Genomic DNA, 18531 nt, shown 5'->3' with positions numbered 1-18531 from the left:
TGTCAGTTACATACACGCTATTGAGTAAGCCTTCAGTTACCCCACTGGCCACTAGATGGCGATCTCATTTCATTGCTAGAAATACTTTGTAAAACTGTATGAATGTGAGAATTAGCAGGTAAAATGTTACTTTAGAGTCTCTCACCCTTATCATTCTCATTCCCGTTTTGGAAAATGACTTGTTCCTGTCTTCAGAAAACAGCACCACTGAGCACATTAAATTACTTGCCATTAATATAGTAGAGCATGCTGGAAACTCTTTATCAAAGTGTTATAAAATCTCTACCTTTTTAGTGCGTGTTTCATAGTGTCAGATTAGGAAAGAGCAAATGAAATCCAGAGAAATTTATTCAGTTGCCACGTTTTACTGTTTAGCTGTGATGTGGCCATTACTAAGCTCACATATTTTCAAATTTAAAAAAGATATAAATGGATTTTTTCACTATGGAAGAGAGAAATGAATACATGTGATATGTTAAAGGAAGGAATAAAGGAGAACAAGCACAAAACTTTTTTTTTTATTGAGAACATTATAAAGTATCTACTAATTTGGCTTGGTTGTCTTAGCTAAGTGATAGTATATACTAGTATTAAAATTTCCTCTTTTTCATAATATTGGTATGGTAGTTCTGTAACTAGCTATAATGGGACAAAATCCATTATTGCAAGCTTTCTTATACCACCTGATTTTCCTCAGGAAAATGGATTTTGGGTTAAAATCCAATATATCTTTGGAATATATCTTAGGTTATAGTCCTCAAAAATTCAGTATTTACCTTTAATTTTATGAGAGAATAAAGTTAATTTTGTTGTTATGGCAAATGTCTTAAATATGACCACATTCTTTAAATCCAAAAGTTATTACTAAAAAGATCCTTCAGAGTAAACGTACAGTTGGAACCGTTGCTATCTTTTCAGGGCTCAGGGCAGCAAATTCAGGAGGGCCTGTTGTTTGTAGAGGGCTTACAAATTATATTAGTACCGTTACATGAAAATATAGTGGTTTATCAGTAGAAAATATATTACTTTATCATTTACGAAAATAGTTATTTTGCTTGTTTTGTTGATACACATTGCCTGAGAAACAAATAAGTAGAAATTATTGAGCTGTCATAACACATAGTTCTTAACATCATATCCTTATTTATGGTTTTCTTGGTAAAGTTCATTTGAAACTTTTGAGTTATACTGTATTTTATTGCCATTTCTTTACACTGTTTTAATAATGAGTCTGTCAGAAATGGGTGAAGATTTTACAAGATTCTTCTGCTAAGTAAAGTTGCAGGTCACTTGGTTTTTAATTCCAAACTGTGTTATAATATGGCCCCAGTTTTCTTAAAAATTATCTGAGTAGTACAAATAAAATCTGAAACACTTGCCTGCATTTAATGTATTTTATTTCTGCATATGAGTCAAAAACAAGATCCTGTCTGCTGTTTCATTCTTGGTAAAAGAGTACAGAGTACCAAAATTTTGAGCATGTTAGTGGCCACTCAGAGTATCTGGCACACGTAAGTTTCTTTTATCTAGAATTTTCCTGTTTGTCAAAGGTATTCTATTTTGAAATGTCTTTGGTATGGAATACATTACTCTGTCTCTTAAACGATTATGTCGCATAAATTTTATAAGGGAGAGAGAGGTTGCTTAAATTAAAATTTATCTGATCTCCAGTTGATTTGATTTGTATAGATTTGTAAGGGTAAAATACCTGGAACCTTTTAAAGATACCTTCCTTGTTTACCCAAAGTAGAGTGGTCCTTCTCTTCCTGTTAGTTGCCAGTGTATCTATTGTTTATATTTTCACTTCTCACATTGTAGTCTGTTTATAGTACACACCTTCTTAATAAAATTCCACCTAACCAACCTGCCAAATGAACTATAACTCTTCATTTCTTCTATAAACAACTTGACTTGTGCCACATATATATATATATATATATATATATATATATATATAAAATTTCCCATTAATTAAAGTGTAAGCCTATTAAGAGTTATATTTGTTTCCAAACTTATTTATGCCAGTTATATTGCCATTACATAGTCAAATATTACACATACTAGATGCTTATATGATAAATTAGTGAAATACTTTATGTGTGGCAGTGCAGTGTGGCTTATGGGATCTTAGTTCCCTGACCAGGGATTGAACCTGCGCCGTGGCAGTGAAAGCGCCGAGCCCTAACCACTGGACCAGCAGGGAATTCCCAGTAGAATACTTTTTAAAAGCATAAAAAGGGAATTGACTAAAACAATCATTGAATTAGGCTTACATGAGAAACTGTAAAAGATTATGTATGTGTGTGTGTGTGTGTGTGTGTGTGTGTGTGTGTGTGTGTGTGTGTGTATCACGCCCCCAGTATAATATCCTTCTTGCTGAGTAGAGCAAGTTGGCCTTGACTTGTGTAAAAAACATTCATACTTTGATATTCTGCCAAAAATCTTTGACCTCTTGATAGGGTTTCCGTTTATTTCATTATTTTGCCCTAGTGGCTGGCTTAACTGCCAACTTCAGCCAAAGTTTAACATATTCTAGGGTTGACATGAATCCCCAAAACAGTTTGTTGGCTAAGGCTTGATTGAAAGGTATAAATTCAAGAAATTAAACAATGGAAAAATTGAAATATTGTGTATGAATCCTTACATACAGAAGTTATTTTTATCAAAGTATTTGTGTAAGACTCATTCATGTTTTCCTTACAGCACTTGTATGTGATAGAGTTATTACTAATTACATATTAAATTCATGGCTCTGCAGTAAAACAACTTCGAACTAACATTTTATTAATGTACAAATATTCTTGATGATATATGCTCACTTAAAATATCCTTTCAGTAATCTCATTTGCAAAGATCTTTATTGCAGAGCCATGTTTTGTTTTTAAATGTATAGTATCAAGGAAGAATTTTTGGTTTATTCGTTGAGTTACATTTTAGTGAGAATTTAAGATCCTAGATGAAAAAATTCTCTCTTACTTTACTGTACCCAGTGTTTATTTCAGCCTTTTTTAAAAAAACTGTATGTTGTTCAAGTATAATTTCTACAACTATTGATCTGCTAGGGAAGAAAATAGTTTAGCGTTAGGAAGGTTTATAAGTGTAAAAGTCAAATTATTGGATTGGTACTTTGAAAAATGGAGCTGCCTTTTGAATAAGGTAGTTTACCAGACAGAATATATTTGTTACATGATTATCTTTTAAGATATGCATACTAACCACGCTAGTTGTAGGGATGTTGATTGCATATAGTTATGGATTAAATTTTAGTATTCAGTTACTTGAAAGGATTTTTAATTTACAGAGAAATAATTTAAGGATCTCTGATTGCTTTATTTCCATGTGATATTTCCGTGAAATGTAGGATGACTTTATATTTCAAGTTAGGCAAAGTAGGATGAATAAATTCTTTAATTGAAAATAAATATTTGAGCAATTTATTATTTAATTTTCACATTAGTTTTTGAGTCCACTCAAATGAACATTCCATAAACAAGTATTACTTTATTAGATTGAGTTGAGGTTTTTATACTTTAGGTGGGCCTCTCGTTTTATATTACTGAAATTGATCAGAGAAATAAAGTCAACACATGCTGAAGAACATCAGAAAAAAACAAGATGCTTTTTCTATGTAGTATTTATTTTCTATGCAATCTTATAGTTACAAATGCGTAACTACCAAAAAATTATTATAAAGCATGCATTTCTTTTGAGATATTAAGTATAAATCCAGAGGAAGACAATGCTTTTGAGAATATTCAGCATTTATTGATACTGAATAAAACTTTATTTTTCTGTAGATTTTATTAGTTTTCTTTCCCATGCTGAAAAAATTTTCCTTTCCTATATTAGGTAATTATTAGAGGCTTAAAATAAACATAAATTTAAAAGCAATTGGAATGAAAATGATACATATTCAATATGTACTTTTAGAAAAAAATCCATTGCATGGTTGCTTTTGTGTCTTATTTCTATTACTGGATCTTGTGTGTTTTCTGGCATACAGAAATAAATCTTTATTATCCACATATTCACTGCAGTGCCTAGAGTAAGGCACTTACCCTGGTTACTGCCCTTAGAGCCAGGCACTTGCCCTGGAATGTTTGTCATAATCTTCTGGAAATATTCTTTTAAAGGTTATTCTTAGAAGTCATTTTTGTTAGAGCTGGCTTTTGTCCTGAATGCAACCCCATGAAAGAGACAATCAGCTTGTGATATAGATATACACAATAACTACTACCAAGAAGTTAAGTACTATCCCAATAATGCCTAACATGGTCAAGACAGATTCTTCATTTTCTTCTTTCTCTTCTTGCTTCTTTACATCTTCTGTTGTAGTGATGACAGGAGTACCCATTTTCCCCAAAAATCTCTTGGTCTAGAGAAGAAAGTTGACTGTGAAACAAATCCTTAGGAAAGGTATCTTTGAACTATACAGAGAAATAGGAAATAAATTTATTGTACTTGCTTTTGTTGCATTATTTTTCAGCCTGCAGTTCTGATTTACTCTGTTGAAGGTGGTGGAACATGATAGAAAATAGAGGCATTTTAGTAGAACTTCAAATAATCTATTATCATTTTAACAGTTGGATAGAATAATAGAAAATATAATGAAAAGGCACACAGATACTGTCATTTATATATTCTGGGTGTATATTTAGTAGCTATAAATACATTTTTTAAGTCTTTTATGTATATTTAACTAAGCTGATGTATTTAATGTGAATTACAGTTTATACCTAATATGTATAATCACCATATTTTAGCCTAAAATAATGAAGTTACTAAATGTCAGAGTTTATTTTTTTGAAGTATAGTTGATGTATGATATTATATAAATTACAGGTATACAAAACAGTGATTCACAATTTTTAAAGCTTATACTCCATTTATAGTTTTTATAAAATATTTTCTATAAATGTCCAAGTTCCAAAATAATTAAAAGAGAAGTGTTCCTTACCCTACATTGCATCAGGAATAAAGTATTCCCAGTTATCCTGCTTTAGTCCACAGTAGTGATGAATGGACCTTTTCTCTTTGTGGAGAACTTCTGTTTACGTTCAGAGAAAAGGAAGTGCACAAAAAACCTGGACAAACTTCTTTATTGAACATGGCAAATGTTTTCAGTTGTCCAGAAGGGGTGTGTCTTTTCCATTAGTAATCCGTGGTGAATTTCACTGTAACTGTTTGGTAAGAATTGATGAGCTTCTGCCAGTAGTCAGCCAAGCAGTAAATGTTTTACATTTTTTCTTAGAATTATTTTTAGCTTTTATCCATGCTGGATCATGTGTTTCATGGAAAAAATGACTAATCTTTTTGATTATTTCTTATAAATTTCCTATCAACCTTTAAACTATTCTGTTTTTTTCCAGCCATTTGAATATCCTTTTCCCCATTGAAATGTTGTTTCAAATACAGAAGATGAGAATTTTATTCTTTTACCTAGTACTAGTAACTACTTTCAAATTAGAAAATTTCTCTTACTGAAATAATTATATAGTAGTGTCACACACCTGCATCTGTAGTTGTTGATGATACTTCCAAGGTAGTTTTCAAGCATTGCATAATTCAGCAAACAGGTTCATCTGAGGATCCAAAGGATAGTGTCTTTACTTGGTTGGTGGTAAGCAGTAACATTGAACATGCACTTGGCATTTGCTGAGTGAAGAAGTTGCTGCAAGCCACCCTTGCAGACATGGAGTTGCATAACAGTGTCATGCCCCTGCTCTTCTTTGTCAGGCTGGTCACATTTAATCCTGTATTAATGATGAAGTGTGCTGTGTGGAAAAACACCTAAAGTTTTCTGATGAAGTTCTGCATGGCCAAACATAGGATTAAGGAATTCAGGATTGAAACACTTGGTGTATTTTGTACTCGTTTGTATTTCATTAAGAGTTTGTTACATTTACGGACTCCTCTTGTTCGCTGACCACCCATACATGTTAGTTTAAAAGTGCATATCTTAAAAAAGTGAGCAAAAATTAGCTCTCCCTTAGTTTTCCAGATTCCCTTCTGCAGGGATATTCAGACATAAGTCTTTAAAAGAAAAATACGAGTAATGTAAAATCAGATACGAATAATCATTTTCCAGTTTCCTGGCATAAGCATAGATTGCCGGATGCATTAATATCTGGGTGGAATTTGACATTAAAATGAGCACACTTGTTTATGTAACTGACTGTTGTCAAGAAAAATGCAAATATACAAAACCTTCCTATTTTAAGTTTAAAATGTGTGTCATAAGAAATGGCATAGTACTGAAATTTATTTAAAGTTCTTTGTAAATCAGACCCATAATTTTGTCTTGCCCTGGTTTTACTATTTTCAATCTCATTGTCCACTGCCTATTACCTTGCCTCCACAGCTTTTGCTTGCATCCCTCCTTGATATGAAGAGAGTATCTTCTCTTTCCATAATTTAAGATTCCCAGTTGGAATCCTCTTACTGCTAACTTAATTGAATAAGATAAACAACAATAGCATAAAAAGAAGTATCATGTTTCATTTATTTTAGAAGAGCTGTCTTATTTTCTCTACGCCCATTTATTTCCAGATTTTAAAGTGTTTTAAAAATTATCAACCCTTCATGTTTGTCAGATTCTTTTCCCCCTCTCTTCAGTATTGAGTATCAGCATGGTAGGCTGTCCTCGGCTTTATTCGTGTAATGGAGAGGTAGCTTCTCATTTTGTGGTTTTTCTTGTTGTTCTTGATAACTTCATAACCATTTAATTGCTTTTGAAAAATCAACCTGTCTTGGATTACCTGTATTCTTATGTAATTTTACGTAAAGTACTATAATTTTAGGTAGTTAATTTTTTAAAATTAATAGACTAATTTTAAAAAATCAATAGACTACTAGTTTAAAAGCAGCTTTGGGTTTACAGAAAATTGAGCAGATAGTACATATCACCACCCCCTTCCACTCATAGTGTCCTGTTACATCTTGTATTAGTGTGGTACATGGTACAATTGATAAACAAATAGTGACATGACATATTATTTTTAACTAAAGTCAGTAATTTACATTAGGGTTCACTCTTTGTGTTATACCATTCTATGGGTTTTGACAAATGCCTGGTGTTGTGCATTTCACCATTACAGTATTGTACAGAATAGTTTCACTGCCCTGAGAAATTTCCTGTGCTCTATTCATCCCACCCTCTCTCTCCCCACAGTGAAACCTCTGGTGACCACTGATATTTTTCCTGGCTCCATAGTTTTTCCTTTTCCAGAATGTCATATATTTGGAATCATAACAGTGTATAACCTTTTCAGATTGGCTTCTTTTACTAAGCAATATACATTTAAGTTCCCTCCATGTCTTTTCTTGGTTTGGTAGCTCATTTCCTTTTATTGCAGAATAATATTCCACTGTATTGATATATAACAGTTTGTTTATCCAGTCACCTTTTGAAGAACATCTCGATTGCTTCCAGTTTGGGGCAGTTATGAATAAAGCTGCTATAAACCGTCATGTACAGATTCTTGTTACTGTTTTTGTTCCATTGATCTATTTGTTCTTTCGCCAGTGCTACATTATCTTGATTATTGTAGCTTTATAGTAAGCTTCGAAGTCTGGTCATATCAGTCCTCTGACTTTGTTCTTCTTCTTCATTATTGTGTTGGCTATTCTGCCTTTCCATATAAAGTTTAGAATCATTTGGTCAATATCCACAAAATAACTAGCTAGGGCTTTTATTGGGATGATTTTTGTACTCTGTTCTTTTTTTCATTGTATGCTGCATGGAAGGGGATTGGGGAAAATAAAACACTGTGTGCAATACTTTGATAAATAAGTTTATAAAGCAGTACAAATGGAAATCTTTGGATAACTGGCTACATTTATAGTAGTGGAAATTCTAATGTTTCAAATACTTAAATAGAGAAATGGAAGCCATTCAAAACGTGAGTGAAAGACAGAAAGTTTTTCCAAGACTTCATTCTTTTGCTGGTCTCAAGTTGGAAGAGGCTATATGAGTATGCATTTACATCTATGTTTGCATATATTTGAAAATCAAAACATCATATTGGGGGAAATGTTTGGAAAGCTTATTGTGTTCTTTGTCTCATATACAAAGTAATATTATTAAGCAATTGAAGAAAATAAACATCCCAGAAGAAAAAGGAGCAAATGGTATGTGAATAAGTACTTAAAAAAATTAATAACAGCTTTATTGAAAGATAATTCACTTACCATACAATTTGTCCACTTAAAGGGCACATTCACTGATTTTTGGCATGTTCACAGTTATGTGCAACTGTTATGACAATCAAATTTAGAACATTTTTGTCAATTTAAAAAGAAACCAGAGGTGGCTTCCCTGATGGCACAGTGGTTAAGATTCTGCCTGCCAGTGCAGGGGGCATGGCTTCGAGCCCTGGTCCAGGAAGATCCCACATGCCGTGGAGCAGCTAAGCCCGTGCGCCACAACTACTGAGCCTGTGCTCTAGGGCCCACGAGCCACAACTACTGAGCCTGTGTGCCACGACTACTGAAGCCCGCGCACCTAGAGCCCGTGCCCTGCAACAAGAGGAACCACCACAGTAAGAAGCCCGCACACCACAACGAAGAGTAGCCCCCTCTCGCCGTAACTAGAGAAAGCCCATGCACAGCAACGAAGACCCAATGCAGCCATAAAAAGAGAGAGAGAGAGAGAGGAAGGAAGAGAGGGAGGGAGGGAGGGAGGAAGGAAAGAAAAGAAGAAAAAAAAAGAAGAAAACGAAATGAAACCAGGGCTTCCCTGGTGGCACAGTGGTTACTGCCAATGCAGGGAACGTGGGTTCGAGCCCTGGTCTGGGAAGATCCCACGTGCCGTGGAGCAGCTAAGCCTGTGCGCCACAACTACTGAAGCCCATGCGACTAGAGCCCGTGCTCCACAAGAGAAGCCACTGCAGTGAGAAGCCTGCGCACCTCAACGAAGAGTAGCCCCTGCTCGCCGCAACTAGAGAAAGCCCGTGCACGGTAACGAAGACCCAGCACAGCCAAAATAAATAAATTAAATTAATTAATTAAAAAAAACCCCACCATATACACCTTAGCTATCATCCCTCTTTCTCCTTACCACCCCTCCAGCCTTAAGCAACCACTAATCTACTGTCTCTCTATGTATAGAGAGTTGCCCACTGTGAACATTTCATATAAATCAGATCATGTAATATGTAGTCTTTTGTTTAAATTTTTAATCTCAGTACAGTGTTGTCAAGGTCCATTGATATTGTTTCATGTATCAGTACTCGATTTCCTTTTTATGACTGGATAATAATTCACTGTATGGATATCTACTGCATTTTGCTTATTCATCATTTGATAGACATTTGAGTTGTTTATACCTTTTGGCTATTGTGAATAACAGTGAACATGAGTGTACAAATATCTGTTTTCGTTCCTCCTTTCATTTACTTTGTCTGTATACCTAGGAGTGGAAATGCTGGTTCACATGGTAATAAGTTATTCCTTGACTTTTATTTTATTTATTTATTTATTTATTTCCCGGTACGTGGGCCTCTCACTGTTGTGGCCTCTCCCGTTGCGGAGCACAGGCTCCAGACACGCAGGCTCAGCGGCCATGGCTCACGGGCCCAGCCGCTCCGCGGCATGTGGGATCTTCCCGGACCGGGGCACAAACCCGTGTCCGCTGTATCGGCAGGTGGAGTCTCAACCACTGTGCCAACCAGGGAAGCCCCTCCTTGACTTTTAAATTACAGCCATCTTAGTGTATGTGAGATGGCAGGTATCTCATTGTGGTTTTGATTTGCATTTCCCTGATGACTAATGATGATGTGTTTGCTGGTCATTTGTGTATCTTTTTTGGAGAATTATCTATTCAGATCCCCAGTACCATAAGTGGGGTCTGGGGAAAAGGAAGCATCTGCCTCTTAGCTCTACTTATCTGAAACTTAGCCACAGCAGCAAGTAGCTGGTGGTAGGATGAGAAATGCTGAGATCTTCCCATCCTGGGGAGATAATCTTCTAACTCAAGCTAGGGGAAGAGGGAGCTCAGGTTCTACCAGTCTGTGGTGAGTTTGCTTTCTTGCTGAGAGCAGGAAGAGAGTAGGATCTTGGTTCAAATACTTTAGCTTCTTGTTTTTCTTACTGAGTTTTAGTAGACTTTCTTAAATGAATGTTTTCTCAGTTTGTTGTGTGCTCTTTGGACTATTTCTAGGGCCTTGAGTGGTGATGTTTTTTAAAAAATTTGTATCTGTTTCATGGCGGAGCAGGTTCACTGAACTCTTCATGCTGTCAAGCTGGTGCGAAAAAAAAATTAGGTTTCAAAAGCCTAATAAAATTTTTAACCTCTCATTAATTGTTCTATATCCTTATAGTGGGATATTTTGCATCCATTAATTCCTTGAAAGTAAAAATTCAACACATACCTAAATGTACTATATCATGTGCCTTTTACCTGTAACATTAATCAGCTTTATTAAATTACACATTTTTTTCTTTATCCAAATATTATATTCTTCACTTGTTTTAAAATTCAAAAGTTTTAAGATGGTATCTAATAAATGGTTGTCTTCCTGCACCTGTCCTCTAGCCGACCAATTTAGCTCCCTAGAGATAATCAATAGTACTAATTTCTTATATTTTTTAATAGAGATCCTGTGTGTGTGTGTATATATGTATATATAAAAAACAAGTAAATATGAATACATATTCTTTTTCCTTACCTTTTACGTTGTTGTTATATTTACTGAAATGGCACTATACCATACAATCCCATTTCTTTCTTTCTTTCTTTCTTTCTTTTTTTTTTTTCCCCCCCACACCCATGAGGCTTGTAGGGTCTTAGTTCCCCAATCAAGAGATTGAACACGGGCCCCTGGCAGTGAAAGCACCATGTCCTAACCACTGGACCGCCCGGGAATTCCCCATACAACCCCATTTCTATTCCTTGTTCCTCCTGTTCCCACCTTAGGTATTTTGGAATTTGTTCCAATGCAGCATAAGGCACATCTTCATTTTTATGACTGCGTAATTGATATTTAGTAATCGAAACAGCTCCATCTAATGAACATAAATGGATTATTTTGCTGTTATAAACAATGTTGCAGTGACTAATTTTGGTTACCTTGATAATTTTATCTGTAGGATTAGTTTTCAGAATTAACTAGAATTGATGATTCAAAGGGTATGCCAATTTGTTGTTTTGACAGATTGTAACTTGTGCTCCATAGACATTATACCAGTAATGTTGAGTGGCTATTTCCCCACACCTTTCTTTTTTTAAAAAATATTTATTTTATTTATTTATTTATTTTGGCTGCACCGGGTCTTAGTTGTGGCACGCGGAGTCTTCATTTTGGCATGCGGGATCTTTAATTGCAGCATGAGGGTTCTTAGTTGCAGCATGCATGTGGGCTCTGGTTCCCCGACCAGGGATCGAACCCGGGCTCCTTGCATCGGGAGCACGGAGTCTTACCAGCGAAGTCCCCCCGCACCCCATGCCTTTCTAGGAGTTTGATACCAACTTCCTTCCTTTCTTTTGTCTATCTATACATGTAAGCATATATAAATTTTATACATACACACATTATTTTTTCTGCACCAATTGTGAGACATATGTTGCAGATATGATAGCTCTGTTACCCCTAAGTATTTCACTGTTTATTTCCTAAAACACAAAGGCAGCCTACTTCATAACCACATTACAGTAACCAAAATCAGAAAAAAAGCATTGATAGAATACACCTATCTAATCATCCAATCCACAGATACCATACATATTTCATCTGTTGTCCCAATTATGTCCTCTATAGCAAAGAAAAAAATTGCTTTTTGTCCAAAATTTAATCTAGAATCATTTAGTAACCTTTTCCACCTTCTTCAGTTTGTAACATTCCCCCAACTTTGTCTTTAATGACCATGACAATTTAATAAAATTTTTTATTATGTAAAAGTTCAAAATATGTAAAACTAGTGAATGTAGCATAATGAACCCCTTTGAGTTCCATCACCAGCTTCATCAGATAAACATATGGCCATGCTTTTCAGTTACATGCTCACTAACCCATTTTTTCCAAACACATACATATATACACATAATAGGTTATTTTAAGCAAATTTAAGACATGGTTTTATGCAGGCTATAAGTATTAAGCAATGCCTAAAAGCACGAAGGAGAAAGTAAAAATAAATTTTAACCTAAGTTACCTCATGGACCACCATCCAGAAATAGTAATCAGTAACATTATATCTAGCATGTATAGCTAGAAGTATGAACAGACAGATTGGTAATAGAAGATGAGAGTATGAAAATATTTGGAACTTACACAGATTAGCTATTTCTACCAGAATTGGAGAGAAGAGTAAAAGGCTGGTGTTGGGACATCAGCGATTATATACCCAAGCTCTTGTAACTTTTATGTGGGCTAGAATGAATAGAAATTCTACATGGAAGTATTTTTGTCAGTCATAGGTATTCAGCTAAACAATTAGGCTTTGCATGATTTGCGAAGTATTTTTGTTTTGTTTTTACCTAGAGGATTTCTACTCTCAGAGATTTTATTAGTCAAAGTATCATTGTAAATTTGTTTGTTTCTTGTTCCTTTGTCCTACCAGATAGTTTCAAAAAAGGCAAGCATTTGACCAGTTAATATTTATAAAGTTTACTTAACTCTTAAGATGCATTGATTGCAGAATTTATAATCTTATGGCAAATAAAATTCAGCTGTAATTATTTTGACTCTCTAGGTCCTTTGCATTTCCATATATATGAGTCATCTTGTCAGTTTCTACCCCCCAACTAAAAGCCCATTGGAAATTTGATTGGAATTGCATTCAATCTGTACATGAATTTGGAGAGAATTAACTTATTAACAATATTGGGTCTTCTATGAGCATTGTATATCTAGTTGTTTAAATTTCCTTTAATGAGCCTCAGCAGTGTTTTTATACTTCTGAAATTGTCAAATTTATCCCAATTTCATTTTTTATGCTATTGTAAATTATACTTTTTTAAAAATTTTATTTTCTTGTTACTGGTATATAAGAATACAGTTGATTTTTATTTATTCACCTGATATGCTACTACCTTGTACAACTCAGTAGTTGTGCTACATTCCTTAGGATTTCTGTATAGAAAGATAATCATGCCATGAACATTAAAGACAGACAATTTTATTTCTTCTTTCCAATTTCTATGAGTTTTGTTTATTTCTTTAAAAGATTTTTTTTTTTTTCTTATTGTACTGTTTAGATCTTGCAGAAGTTGTCAGTTTGGGGGAAAGATGTTCAGTCTTTTCACCATTAAATATGGTGGTTGATGTAGGGTTTTTTATAGATTCCCTTTATCAGCTTGAGGCAGTTTTCTTCTGTTTCTGGTTTGGTTAGAGTTTTATCATCAATGGATTTTGAATTTCATTAAATACTTTGTTTAGATCTGGTAAGATGATCATATGGCTTTTCTTATTTTGTCTGTTAATATGGTGAATTACATTGATTTTTCAAATGTAAAGTCGACTTTGCAATCCTGGAATAAAAGCCACTTGGTTGTGATTTATTTTACTTTTTTGTTTCTGTGTTCATGAGGGATACTCATCTGTAGTTTCTTTTTTCTTTTCTTCCTTTTTTTTGTTGGTAATGTCTTTGTCTTATTTTGGTATCTGGGTAATTTTGTCCTCATAAAATGAGTTGTTACCACTTCCTCTGTTTTCTGAAGTACACCACATACAATTAATAGTATGTGTTTTTTAGGGAATTCCCTGGCGGTCCAGTGGTTAGGACTAGGTGCTTTCACAGCCGGCTTAGTGCGGGGTGGGGGGGTGGGGGGGGTGTCAATCCCTGGTCATGGAGCGAAAATCCCGCAAGTCACGTGGTGTGGCCAAAAAAAAAAAAAGTATGTGTTTTTTAAGTGTTTGATAACATTTACCTGTGAAGCCATATGGAGCTTTTTAATGAAAAGGATTTAAAGTAAGAATTCAATTTTTTTTAACTGACGGGGGCTATTGAGATTTGCTATTTATTTTTAAAGAACTGATTTGGGGGAATTCCCTGGCGGTCCAGTGGTTAGGACTCTGTGCTTTAACTGCCGAGGGCTCGGGTTCAATCCCTGGTCAGGAAACTAAAATCCCACAAGCCGCACTGCATGGCAATCAATCAATCAATAAGTAAGTGTTTTTTTTTTAATGTTTAAAAAAAAAAAAAAGAACCGATTTGGCATTGTTGGTTTTCTCTGTTGCTTATCTGCTTTCCAAGGTGACAGCATAGGAGTGGTTGCCTGAAGCTGTCCAGAGGAGGATGATTAACTACAAAGGTGTTTGGGATGATAAAAATATTACGTATCTTCATTTTGGCAGTGATTACACAGGAGTGTATATTGTCAGATATCATTGAATATGTACTTAAAATTAGTGCATTTTATTGACTGTAAGTTGTGCCTCAATAAGTTGATTTTGAAAGTTATAAATAATTCATCGGGAAATGATTTTGTGATTTTGCTTGGATTACTTAGAGTTTTGATTTTTTTTTAAATAACAAGTGCCACTTAAAGTTTCTAGAGAATTAAATTATATTAAGAGGGAAATTTATTATTTTACCATTTGAATGTTGTAGCTAAATTTGAGACTGTGCTGTAAGGTATGTTGAAAATATTTAAGATTATGAACTATACCGATTAAAGCTTAAAGGCACCTAGCACTTTTTAGTGTGCTTTAAGGAACCTGTTAGGAGGAATTTCAGGCCATATTAAATTTTTTCCCATGCCTAGAACACTTTTTTTTCCTCTCTGTTGGTAAATCATGTTAGTGTTTTTTTCTGAAACTGTGACTATTGAGTGCCGTTATATTTCAGTAGTTAAGTGTCTGGACTTCAGAACTGGACGACCTGTGTGTGCATCCTGCTTGCTCCACTTCACTGATTATACAGTCTTGAGCAAGTTCTTCATGCAAGTTCTTTCCTATGTCAAATCATTTCTTATATTCTTTGGATCGAATAGTTTATTTATATCTATATCTCAGAACATTTTAGATTTAATTCTCCAAGTTTATTGTCTTATAATAACACAATATTGCCTCATTTTCAATCGCATGGATTGTTATCCTGGCAAAGTGTCTGTTATTAAACCCCTAAGACAGTTTTTGTGTATACATAATAACCCTCTGTCACTTTAATGTTTAGAATTACTTAACGTGATGTGATTTAGCAGGTAATTTATATTACTGCTTTTCTAATGTAAGAATATATGTTATTTACTATATTATAAAAAAACATGCTGGGCTTCCCTGGTTGGGCAGTGGTTGAGAGTCCACCTGCCGATGCAGGGGACACGGATTCGTGCCCCGGTCCGGGAGGATCCCACATGCCATGGAGCGGCTGGGCCCATGAGCCATGGCCGCTGAGCCTGCGCGTCCAGAGCCTGTGCTCCGCAACGGGAGAGGCCACAACAGGGAGAGGCCCGCGTACTGCAAAAAAAAAAAAAAAAAAAAAACCAAAAAACACAACTATGCTTTCTTATAGTTGGCTTTATTTTTCTGGGAATAGAATGTTGAACAGTGAAGTGTGGATTAGTTGGAGGTAATATTGTAATACGGAGCATAAATTACATTCATAGAACTCCATTCAAAAGAATGTAAGGAGAAACAGCAAATTCTGAGGAAAGTATTATAACTATACATTATTTAATAACATTGGGAAATAATCTTCTACCTCTTAATGAACACGCTATCTAAAACACTAAGTATTTTTCTTTTTTATAGAGGTCAGATTAATATTTAGGATTAATTAATGTTGTTTGTTGCTTTTTATAACTGGGATAAGATCATAGCTTAGGGCTTCCCTGGTGGCACTGTGGTTAAGAATCCGCCTGCCGATGCAGGGGACACAGGTTCGAGCCCTGGTCCGGAAAGATCCCACATGCCGCGGAGCAACTAAGCCCGTGCGCCACAACTACTGAGCCCATGTGCCACAACTACTGAGCCTGCATGCTGCAACTACTGAAGCCCACACAACTACTAGAGCCCGTGCCCCGCAACAAGAGAAGCCACCACAATGAGAAGCCCGCTCACCGCAACGAAGAGTAGCCCCCACTCGCCGCAACTAGAGAAAGCCGCATGCAGCAACAAAGACCCAATGCAGCCAAAAATAAATAATAAATAATTTTTTAAGTAAATAAGTAAATGTATTTACTGCCATAATGTATTATCTGGACTATTTAATCATTTTTATGTGTGATATAACTAAATAGTTACTTAATTACATTTCTTGCTGTCTCCCCAACTCTGTGCCATTTTCATTTTTTTTTGTTCCCTAAAAGTGCTACACTTTGTACATTGGTGCTTCATGAACATCTACTTTAGTCCACTTACCAACCAAGCAATTAATCTTAAGATCCAAGTAGAAGCTACATTGCTGTGGACTTACTTTTATATTGCACATCTGCTCATTTTATGCTTTCCCCTTCTTCCTTCTTACAGTTCTCGACATGGCAAGACATGTGCCACTCTATCGAGCTCTGCTAGAATTGCTCCGGGCCATTGCTTCTTGTACGTGCATGGTGCCCCTATTGTTGCCTCTTTCTGCAGAGAATGGTGAAGAGGAAGAAGAACAGTCAGAGTGTCAAACTTCTGTTGGTACATTATTAGCCAAAATGAAGACCTGTGTTGATACCTACACCAACCGTTTAAGGTACTATACTTTGTTCATTTCTTTTGACCTTGGCTTTTACTATCTTTTTTAAAATAGCTTTGTTGGTTTTTTAAAAATGATGTATGCTAATTAAACAAACATATGCACAAGCAGTAAATAAAACTGCAAAGAGAAAGTAGCCACCAAATCCTACACTCAGAAACGTTTATTAACAGTGGCTTACCAGACATCGCCCTATGCGATCTTATAGCTATAGATAGAGTTTTTCTTAAATGCTATCACATTGTACCTATTATACAGATAGATGCTAGTTTTACTCAATATTGAGGTGAAAGACACCTTCACTCTCAGTAAATACATATTGCTGATGATGTTCTTAATATTTCTGATTATGCATTGTATATAGATGCTGTATTTTACTTAACCATCTATTAGTGGACATTTGGGTTATTTCTAATTTGTAATAACCTCTGACATACATCTTTTGGGACTTGCAAAAATCTCTGCAGAGTAGATTCATAGAATTAGAACTGTTGGCTTTAGGAATTACTAGTTTCATTTTGATACATATGTTATAATTCATGCTATAATGTTTTTTAGAAGGTAGAGGATTTGGTATTTATTTGTTGAAGTTATAGTAAAGTTAGTATTTTATCTTCGTGGAAAATTGAAGTTTTAAATGAATCTTTGGTTAAGTTTATACCTTGCTAGAAATCAGATGGTGAGTCCTCTTATCAAAAACTTTTTTAAAAACCTTTTCCTGGTAACCTTTTTCATTCTCTTAGCAGAATCTGTTTAATGGTTGTCAGTTTTACTTAAAGATGGCATAAATTCTGATGTTTGCATAAACATTCAGAATTAGGCTAGAGGAAGCTTATTTCTTTGTTAGTGGTCTTTTGAATCAGTTAATCTTCTTTACCATCTTTGCAATATATTTGTCCTACCTGTTCTCACTTATTTTTTTAGTAGCCTAAAATTTGAGAAACTCAGTATACATCAAATGATGGCAGAGAATTGGTCATTGGAGGAATAGTTTTTGTCAGCTTTCATTTTTCAGAAGGAATCAACTCCTCAGATTATTCTGACTCTTTTAGCTTTATTGTACTGTCAATATCACTTTAAAAACTAGTGGCTCACTGCCAGGCAGTAAGAATCATGAATTAGAGAAGAGATTAAAGAAGACCCAGTTGGTAGCGATATAAAAAGCTGTAGGTTCATACTCTTTTACCAGGGAGGGAAAATGTAAAGGTATATTTTCTTTGATAGTGTGAGACTTTTTTATGTTGTAGAGAAGAAAATAATATTATCTTTGGTCCCATCCTTCATTATGGCAAAAATCTTTCTAACTGGTAACCTAGGTAGCTAACATAATTATACAAAAATAGTGTGGTATCATCAGACTAAAGGTCTGATTTTCTAACTGAGCTAAGTGAATGGAATTTGCAGACCTAGAGTGCCGTTTTTGCTGCTTTTCTTAATGTATATCCTGTTCACATAACATGCAGTATAATTTCTTAAAAATTAAACTTCTGCATGAAATGTATTAATGAACCACTACAAAAATTTAATTGCGGATAGAGGATAACTGAGTTTCAGTTAACAGGAGCTCTTTATTTTTCTACTTGGTTACCTGGAAAAAGAAATTCTTTAAAATCTTTCACCAAGAAAAAATGACACTTCAAAACTTTTAAATTTTGTACCAGCAAAACATGCATGTAGGGAGCTTCCCTGGTGGCGCAGTGGTTGGGAGTCCGCCTGCTAATGCAGGGGACACAGGTTCGTGCCCTGGTCCGGGAAGATCCCACATGCCACGGAGCAGCTAAGCCCCTGCGCCACAACTACTGAGCCTGCGCTCTAGAGCCCATGAGCCACAACTGCTGAAGCCCACACACCTAGAGCCCGTGCTCCGCAACAAGAGAAGCCACCACAATGAGAAGCCTGCGCATTGCA

At 35.2% G+C, this 18531-nt stretch overlaps 1 protein-coding gene across 7 annotated transcripts in view; it reads left to right on the top strand.

Moving 5' to 3' along the window:
* BIRC6 (baculoviral IAP repeat containing 6) overlaps window positions 1–18531 on the top strand; it is a 234405-nt gene that overhangs the window by 175463 nt on the left and 40411 nt on the right. For all 7 annotated transcript variants that reach the window (XM_060026859.1, XM_060026858.1, XM_060026861.1 and 4 more), the window contains one exon: window positions 16410–16620. In XM_060026859.1, the coding sequence (XP_059882842.1) occupies window positions 16410–16620 (211 nt within the window). The remainder of the gene's footprint in view (window positions 1–16409; window positions 16621–18531) is intronic.

This window comes from Delphinus delphis, chromosome 12, assembly GCF_949987515.2.
Source record: "Delphinus delphis chromosome 12, mDelDel1.2, whole genome shotgun sequence".
In the NCBI taxonomy this organism is placed as follows: Eukaryota; Metazoa; Chordata; class Mammalia; order Artiodactyla; family Delphinidae; genus Delphinus; species Delphinus delphis.
Note: the sequence above shows the minus strand (reverse complement) of the source record. Positions and strands in the feature narration are given on the sequence as shown.